The 8665-nt window shown below is 33.4% G+C and overlaps 2 protein-coding genes and 1 non-coding gene across 4 annotated transcripts; 2 read left to right on the top strand and 1 right to left on the bottom strand.

Annotated features, from left to right (window-relative positions):
- The first annotated feature begins 592 nt into the window (after positions 1-592).
- LOC137817047 (glutelin type-A 1) lies at positions 593-3246 on the top strand. 2 transcript variants are annotated; one of them, XM_068620263.1, is made up of 3 exons: positions 593-995; positions 1812-2532; positions 2927-3246. In XM_068620263.1, exons 1-3 carry the CDS (start codon positions 800-802, stop codon positions 3078-3080), a joined length of 1071 nt encoding a protein of 356 aa, XP_068476364.1. In that variant the 5' UTR covers positions 593-799; the 3' UTR covers positions 3081-3246. The 2 variants fall into 2 exon arrangements, with proteins under 2 accessions (XP_068476364.1, XP_090158132.1); XM_090302006.1 differs by having other exon boundaries at positions 757-1114.
- A 1447-nt stretch (positions 3247-4693) lies between these two features.
- Positions 4694-4767, bottom strand: TRNAV-CAC (transfer RNA valine (anticodon CAC)). Its single transcript has one exon. It is a non-coding gene; the product is annotated as a tRNA-Val (tRNA).
- A 157-nt stretch (positions 4768-4924) lies between these two features.
- Positions 4925-7226, top strand: LOC137817003 (large ribosomal subunit protein uL29). Its single transcript, XM_068620198.1, has 4 exons — positions 4925-5151; positions 5260-5395; positions 5491-5647; positions 7047-7226. The coding sequence occupies exons 1-4, from the start codon at positions 5148-5150 to the stop codon at positions 7119-7121; spliced, it is 372 nt and encodes a 123-aa protein (XP_068476299.1). The 5' UTR covers positions 4925-5147; the 3' UTR covers positions 7122-7226.
- The last annotated feature ends 1439 nt before the right edge of the window (positions 7227-8665 follow it).

Here is an 8665-nt window from a genome sequence, read left to right as displayed (position 1 = left end):
GAAATTACTCATAAATTTATATAATTTAATTTTCCTACCAAAAACAACATATTATCTCATAAAACATTTTTAATTATCTATAAAAATAAATCATTCTCTTAAAATTTCCGATCCCAACTTATTACAAGAAATTATAAATATAGAAGAAAACACAGTCAACTAAAAAATCACGTCATAAACATCAAACATCTTAAAAAAAAACTAAGAGTTTAATTTCTCCCAAAATTCCAAAACTTTAACATGTAAGAACTAGATAGAAACAAGAATGAAATCAAAGAGAAGAAACAAATTTACCCTAGTAAAAAAAAATCGCACTCTTAATATGTTATTGAAACTCTTGGGACACATAAGAGAATTGAGTTGAGATAAAAAAAAAAATTGTTATATTAACTTTTTGTTATTTTTAGAATAATATGTAAAAGAAAATTGAAGATGAAGGACATAATTTAGTTTTCCTAAATAATATTTAATTATTTAATGCAGAAACAAATACTAATAAATATTAAATATGTCTATTTATTTTGTTTTGCTAGATAATATTTAATTATTGATAAGTGAAGTGTTTAAAAGAAGTAAATTAGTTGAATTACCTACCTGAACTGATTTTGGATGAGATTAAAGAGAAGGAGTAGTAGTGGCAGTGAAGTGTCACTAAAATGTGGCTTCCTTTTTCTGTTGCAGTTACCTTTTATATATATACCCGCGGTGTTTTCACGCATCATCTCGTATATCACATACAAACTCCAAAATCTCTTTGTCTCTGTTGTTTTCTGGGTCCACTGAAAAAGCAAAGAAGAAGATGGAGATTGATCTGTCTCCCAAGTTGGCGAAGGAAGTTTATGGAGGCAATGGTGGGTCCTACCACGCCTGGTCCCCCTCTGAGCTTCCCATGCTTCGTCAAGGTAACATTGCCGCCGCCAAACTCTCTCTGCACAAAAACGGTTTCGCCCTTCCTCGATATTCTGACTCTTCCAAAGTCGCTTATGTTCTTCAAGGTATCTTCACTCCTTCTTTGCTCCTTTTATCGAAACCATTTTTCGTGAGGTTATCGTTTTCAATATTTCTCTTCCGAATTTTTTAGGATAATTCTCTCCAGATGCATCCATTTGTGAAGGTAATTTGTCTTATATGAAATAACGTGTATTGATTTTGTTGCATGATTTGGGATTTTATGTTTAAAAATTGGGATCCTTAGGGTCCCCTTTTTTTAACATTTTTTGTTTTGGAAATTAAGGATGATTGTAATTCTTGACTTTTGAAGTCATGTTTACGCTGACTGGTGTATTCAAAATGTTCGAGATCCATGCCGGTTAGAGATATAACCATAACCAAATTATAATATAAGTTGGTGTTAGAGATATATAAAAATTATAATATTGGTTGGTTTTAGAGATTGACTTAACCTTAAATTTTAATGTCTTAATACGAATTAAACTAATTATTTTAAGGGTGTGTTTGTATTTTATAATTTTACTATTCTTCGGGAATGTAGCTAAAGAAGGTTGCCTGCGTAACTAGTGAAAGAGATTGAAAAGGATGAAAATGGAAGATGAGAAATAGTTTTCTCTGTTTCTGTTTTTTAGTTTTTAGAACAATTATTTTAAATAAGGATTTAATTGCTGAGCAATGTGGAATTGATTTATACAAGTTTATTTTTTAAGAAAGAGCATTGATTTAGAAAAGTTCATGAAACTAGAAATTAGAAATGAGACGAGAAGGGAATGAAACCGGCCTGAAGTGATTCTTTGTTTCAAATTATGAATTAATGTTATTGTATTGATTATTTGTGAATTTTTGTTTTGATTCCATAGGAAGTGGAGTGGCTGGAATAGTGCTGCCTGAATCAGAAGAGAAGGTTGTTGCAATCAAGAAGGGGGATGCCCTGGCACTCCCCTTTGGTGTTGTGACATGGTGGTATAACAAGGAAGAAACTGAGTTGGTTGTTCTGTTCCTTGGGGACACTTCCAAGGCTCACAAGGCTGGTGAATTCACTGACTTTTTTCTGACTGGTTCCAATGGAATCTTCACCGGTTTTTCCACTGAGTTTGTGGCCAGGGCTTGGGACTTGGAAGAGAGTGATGTCAAGACCCTTGTTGGAAAACAATCAGGCAAAGGGATTGTGCAGTTGGAAGGGAACATCACACTGCCTGAGCCTAAACCGGAGCACCGGAATGGCATGGCCTTGAACTGTGAAGAGGCTCCGTTGGATGTTGACATTAAGGGTGGTGGAAGGGTTGTGGTGTTGAACACCAAGAATCTTCCCTTGGTTGGTGATGTTGGACTCGGGGCAGACCTTGTGAGGTTGGATGGAAGAGCCATGTGCTCTCCTGGATTCTCTTGTGATTCTGCTTTGCAGGTTACTTATATTGTCAGGGGTAGTGGCCGGGTTCAGGTTGTTGGAGTTGATGGTCAAAGGGTTTTGGAGACAACCATAAAAGCTGGTAATTTGTTCATTGTGCCAAGGTTTTTTGTGGTCTCAAAGATTGCTGATCCAGAGGGAATGGAGTGGTTCTCTATAATCACCACCCCTAAGTAAGCCTTTCTTATCACCTTATTATTGTCGATTCATCTTATTTGTTATTGCTATACATTTTCAATGCAGATTTAATCATCCATTTGATTTGTTGCTTGAATGGATTTGATATTAACCATGTAGGAACCTTAACCCGTTTTAGTTGATTTATACTTCAAACTTCTACACTTTTATTCTAGTCTTAATAGTTTCTTTCCAACCAGTGATTGACACATAGAACCCATCATGAACATAGATGAAACTGTTGACATAATGTACTTCCAGGACTCTTTATTTGGTTGGAAAATGAAAACTCCATTGGTGAACAACCATTCTGTATTACTTGATGGTAACCGATAAATTTAACATGTAATGATCCTTTTTTATTAACCATGGTGATTTTGACTTTGACAGTCCTATATTTACCCACATGGCTGGAAGTTCTTCTGTGTGGAAGGCTTTATCATCTTCTGTTCTGCAAGCTGCTTTCAATGTAGATTCAGTAGTGGAGCAACTATTCCGTTCAAAGAGGACTTCCGATGCCGTTTTCTTCCCTCCACCAAATTAGAATAAACATTCCACCAATCCACCATTATCGATTGGTTGTAAAGGTTACCCCATCCCGTCTTATCTTAACGGAAAATAAAAGGGGTAACGTGTCGAGGAATTACTTCACTATTTGAAAGCATTTTCTTTATTTTACTCCAATTAGGAATTTCACTCCAACCTTCCAACCTCTTTGTTCCTTTCTTTTTAACCAACTTTTATTCTTATCCTTTTATATCATTCAAGATAACGACGATAGTCATATATTCCTAATCATCAGAAAAAAAATATGTTTTAATCAAACTCGAACATTGTATGTTTTTTCCCTATTTTATTTGGTGAAATTCTACAGTTCAGTATCAAAACAAAAAACTCCTTTACTTGATTATGGCTGAAGAAAAATAGAGCAAGGGATGAGAAAAGAAGAAACAAAACATATTATTGATGGAAAGTTGATATGTAAAGATTACAAAGCGATGAAGTAAATATATAGCAAGAAAAAATACATAGGGCAGCAGTAACAGGTGCTAGGCTTTGCTGGTTTGATGAGAGTTCTTCTCAAGCTAGAAATATAGATTATTTATCATTTGGAAGGAGGACTTTGGTTAATATGTTTGGGATGGTTGAAGATACAGGGGAAACTTCGTACTGGTTTTCTCTCTTTACTATACGACAATTGATAATTTGGTTATAAGCAATCTCTGAATAACAAATTGATTGTCACGATATAGGAATATAGGAGAGTCACTTGAGTGTGATGCACACACAAATCATCAAGAAAATATGGGATCTTAAGTCAATTGGTTGTTTCTTGGAGACCTAAAAAAAAGGAGAATGACTCACATATCCAGTTACAGCTCTTCTAGTATTAATACATTCTGTTTAATTGAAATTATTGGAAATCTTAAGTTGCATTTCACTATTAGTAGTAAGAAAAGCTCATTCCTTGGAATTTTGTTCGAGATAGGGAAGAATATGTAGAGTGACTCATGAGAAGTAGTTGTTGCAAAAACAAATTGATTAAAGTGATGAACAACTTGAGTTAGGACAAGTGTTGATGAGATATATGAGTCTTCTAATAAATTTTTTGTAAAGGGATGAATCACTAAGGAGATTATTATCATTAGTGGATGAAATATTACAAAATGTTTCATGAGTGCCGACATAAGTGCATAAAATATTATTTCAATATCCTTAAGGATATTCGAAAGTATATTTGTGTCGATAAAGATTTATGTTGGTGCTACTTCTTGCTACCTCGAGTCTAAGAAAATGTGTAAAATCTCCAAGATTTTTTGTTTAAAAGATTGGTCATGTGTGTTATCTTAGCAATGTTGTTTCTATTGAGAAGGATGTCATAATAGACAAAGATCATTGTGCTAGCATAATTTGTAAACTTCAAGAATACATAAGGGTTTGTAGAAGAGTGATCATAACCATTTCAATGAGAAAGGTAGAAAGTTTTTTATATTGCTTGTTAATTTGTTTAACCACTTCATATATTATAAATATATAAAAATATATTTCAAATACAAAATGACTAAGGTGATGAACAAGCTGAGAATTGTTAGGTTGAATGGAAACATGGAGACACATTATTGTTTAGTGCTCTAATGCAAAAAGTGGCTAAAAATTTGTCTAAGATCGGGTTCGAATCGGGGACCTCTAGTGTGTGAGACTAGCGTGATAACCAACTACACCACCCAGACCACGTTGATGACTTTTCTCTTTTACTTATATACCAGAAAAATACATTACGGACATATTTAAATAATTTTTTTTAATGAACAATTATAAAAAATAAGTCAGATAAACTTTTTTAAGCTAAAATGGGAAAGTGCTGGAGGGCATATTCTTACTTCAATTGTTTCAGAAAAGGGGGTGAATATAGAAATGAAAAGGTGTGGAATAACAAAATAAACGATTCACTGGGTTTATGGCTGAGGCCCAGATCCACATGATACGTTAACATCTGTTATGTTTTTTGCGGATTAGGGTTTAGAAAGACAAAGAAGCAGAGCAAGCAAGTAGGTAGGGTTTCTCTCTCTTTCGATCCTCTTCGCAGCGCCACACGACCTTCGAATTCGCAATGGGTACGATTCAAACTATCCCTTTCAGCGCTTCTACGGTGCTATTTCATTCAATACGGTTACGATTTGGTTTATTTATTTATATTCCAATTTGTTTTTGAAATGCAAAAGCGAGAATCAAGGTTTACGAGCTGAGGAGCAAAACGAAAGCAGAGCTTCTGAGCCAATTGAAGGATCTCAAAGCAGAACTCGCTCTCCTCCGCGTCGCTAAGGTCACCGGCGGAGCCCCAAACAAGCTTTCCAAAATGTGCCTTCCCTCTCTCTTTGATTTCATTCAAATCCCTAATTCATAATTCAATTCAAATTTATACGAATTTGAATGCATTCGTTGTGTGGATGCAGCAAAGTGGTTCGGCTTTCGATAGCGCAGGTGCTGACGGTGATTTCCCAGAAGCAAAAATCAGCTTTGAGGGAGGCTTACAAGAACAAGAAGTACCTTCCTTTGGATCTGCGTCCCAAGAAGACCAGGGCCATCAGAAGGCGCTTAACAAAACATCAGGTACCATTCATGTCTCATTCTTCCAACTTTTTTTCCTGCTCCACTGTGTTTTGGGTAGACCCTTTAAAAGTCTATCAAGTTGGCCACTGAGTTTTAGTAAAATACACCAACTTGCGGACAATAGCTAATGAAAATTCAATACTTGCGGATAAATTTTATATAATTTTATTACACCAAGAACTATATAGGGGAGAGTAATATCTCACCTCAGGAAGGGACTAAATTGATAGCTATATGTTATGCGTGGTAAGGTTGACGGATGAAGAAGTGAAAGGGGTGAAATTCAAAGAGATAATGTATGTTGAGTGGATTTGATTGTGTAATGTCTCCAAGTTGATGGTTGTGTTTTACTGAGTGTGGAAATAAGTGCCTACTTGATAATTATTGATTAAAAAGATAACAGGATTTGAAAGTGTTTGTCTAGAAATGGTGTATGTTTACAATGTTTTCTAATTGCAGTTCCTCCTGGCTTTTTCCAAATAGTCTGTTTTGAGTTTAGCTAAAATTCTTATTATTTGAAAGGCATTAGGTGATAGATTTGAACTTTTTTTAATATTAAATTGGAACTGTATTGGTTTACATATTGTCCTGTCTTCAACGAATTATAGGAAATGTGTTATTTTTAGCTGGATTGGTGGTTAGATGAAGTTTAACTAAGGCATTAAGCTGTACTTTCTATCTTAATGATGATTGTAAATTGGAGAATTATAGTTCAAGTGGCATCTAAGTATAGTTTTGTTGATATGCGTGCATTATAACACTTACACCCAAACAGATAGCTATTACCCAAGGTTAAATTAGGCGAATGGAAATCTATTATTCGGCTTGATGCCTATTTTGTGGACCTTTCAATGTATAATAAGTTAGATTATGACGGAGTGTTCCCTATTGTTTTTATCTTCCAAGATTGCATCCATCTGCAGCTCTACGACATTCCATAAACTATTCTATTATTTAGAAAATCTATAATTTGTAGGTACGATGGTTGTGGCATTTCTGATATCATTTAATAAGAATATTTTATTTTAATGTTTTCCATAAATAATATTTCAATTGCCTTTTCTATCACTCAACTAATGAACTTGATTGCATGTTTCACCACAACCAAGACTATGACTTATCCGCAGGGGAGTAATATATTAGGCAATCCCCTGTTGTCTGTCACACAACGTAAAAAGTTATTTGTTGATGTTTCACTTTTATGCTGATTAATGTTATGTTTCTGGCTAGTTTGATGTAAAGGTGAACATCCTATTTGAATTCCTTTATTTTTGTTGATTCCCTGTGACGTTTGCTGTGGATTGTTTTCCTATTTCGAGTTGCTGAATTGAAATAGATGTTTCTGGGCTTATATGGTTCTGATGTATATATCTGAATGAATTCTCCGTGTTTCTTACAGGCTTCATTGAAGACAGAGCGTGAGAAGAAGAATGAATTGTATTTTCCAATGCGAAAGTATGCCATTAAGGTGTAATGTTAGATCCAAGTAAGGATAATAATTTTGGAGACACTTTATTTTGTACGATTATTTTTTCTGGTCGCTCAGTTTTTATGCCATTTATTCCGATTTTCATTTTAATCATCGTTAAACTGAACTAAAAGTTAGCTTGTCTTTCCATTAGGTTGGTTTTTTTTGTCATCTATGGTGGCAGACTTTCAATTTTGTGTATGCACGTAATTGATCTATATTCTTTTTATACACAATTCGCCATTTGTTTTTATTTATTATTAAGACTTAATTTAACATATTTAGTCATCGAAGAGTTAAATGTATTAATTAATTGCTTGAATTTAAACTCTAAAACGTTGAGAAATCATAAACATATATTGTAATCTCGTTGAAACTATAGTTAAACTTAATTTAAAAATCATGCTAAGTCGAGGTTATAATTGAATGACCACAAATCAACAGATATTTAACTGAAGGAAGTTGTGTTTGTGAAGGAATTGTTGTCCTTGGAGACAGGCCCTTTGATTCGAGGTGCTATAGGAGGATAACAGGCCCTTTGATTGTTGATGATTTTTCAATTTCCACCAACATTTCTCTATTCATTCACATTGTGCCACAAAAAGGACATGAATTTGATCATCGTTGGGATTGATAAGAATAAATTTGATGTATAATGGTGACAAATGGTGCTTAAATACAATTCTTTTTAACATTCTGTATGAACTAAACTAATATTTTATATAATCAGTTAAAATTGAATAGGATTAATTTTATATGAAAAAATATATGGAAGTTGTATTCTGTATATGCATATACATTTTACAAAAACACAATTAAGGAATTGAAATTTGTAACTTTAAATTTGAACATGTTCTTACCAAACAATGTATTCAGTTTAAATAATTTTATGTTTTTAATAATATACCTCAAGTGTTATTAGTTCTTTCAGTTGTTTTCAAATGTTCCTATTTGATATTGTTTTGGTGCATAAAAGAAAAACGAAACTTCCTTCTAAAAAAATTTTAGAATAAATATAATCTTGGTTTCTCTAATCTAGAAAAAAAAAAACTATGATCATTGATCTCTACAGTTTTAACAAATCTATTTTCAGTTCTTAGAAGATGGTGATTATGTTTTGAAAGTAGTAAAAAGATAGTACAGTTGCATAATAGTGTCAGTATTTCCCACATACATTTTCAAACACCACGTCACACTATTAATGTGGCTCAGCAATGAGAGGTTGAAAAAAATGTAAATGGATATAAAAAGTCAACTTTTCCGAAAAGGTGCAGTAGACAAGATATTTAAAACAACACAGTAGGTTTTAATTTGTCATTATTAGTAGCAGTAATAATTCCAATTCATTCAAGTTGTGTTAACCGTCTAAGCTAACAAACTTGACTGCTTATATTATAGGATGGTAGCTTTAATTGGATAGATAGCCCCCAAACTTTGTCTGTTGAGTTCTGAGGGCTTTTAAAATACCCCATTTTTGGATAAATATCAATAGTTGGAAACAAATTCACTAGTAATAAAAGATCATCAATTTTGCATCCAGTAAAAAATAT

The sequence above is a fragment of the Phaseolus vulgaris genome, chromosome 5 (assembly GCF_051622355.1).
Source record: "Phaseolus vulgaris cultivar YP4 chromosome 5, ASM5162235v1, whole genome shotgun sequence".
In the NCBI taxonomy this organism is placed as follows: Eukaryota; Viridiplantae; Streptophyta; class Magnoliopsida; order Fabales; family Fabaceae; genus Phaseolus; species Phaseolus vulgaris.
Note: the sequence above shows the minus strand (reverse complement) of the source record. Positions and strands in the feature narration are given on the sequence as shown.

Coding starts and splice junctions, on each gene's coding strand:
- LOC137817047 (XM_068620263.1), top strand. CDS start 800: ATGGAGATTGATCTGTCTCCCAAGTTGGCGAAGGAAGTTTATGGAGGC. Junction 996..1,811: donor AGTCGCTTATGTTCTTCAAG/GTATCTTCACTC, acceptor TTGATTCCATAG/GAAGTGGAGTGGCTGGAATA. Junction 2,533..2,926: donor TCTATAATCACCACCCCTAA/GTAAGCCTTTCT, acceptor TGACTTTGACAG/TCCTATATTTACCCACATGG.
- LOC137817003 (XM_068620198.1), top strand. Junction 5,396..5,490: donor CCAAACAAGCTTTCCAAAAT/GTGCCTTCCCTC, acceptor GTGTGGATGCAG/CAAAGTGGTTCGGCTTTCGA. Junction 5,648..7,046: donor GGCGCTTAACAAAACATCAG/GTACCATTCATG, acceptor TGTTTCTTACAG/GCTTCATTGAAGACAGAGCG.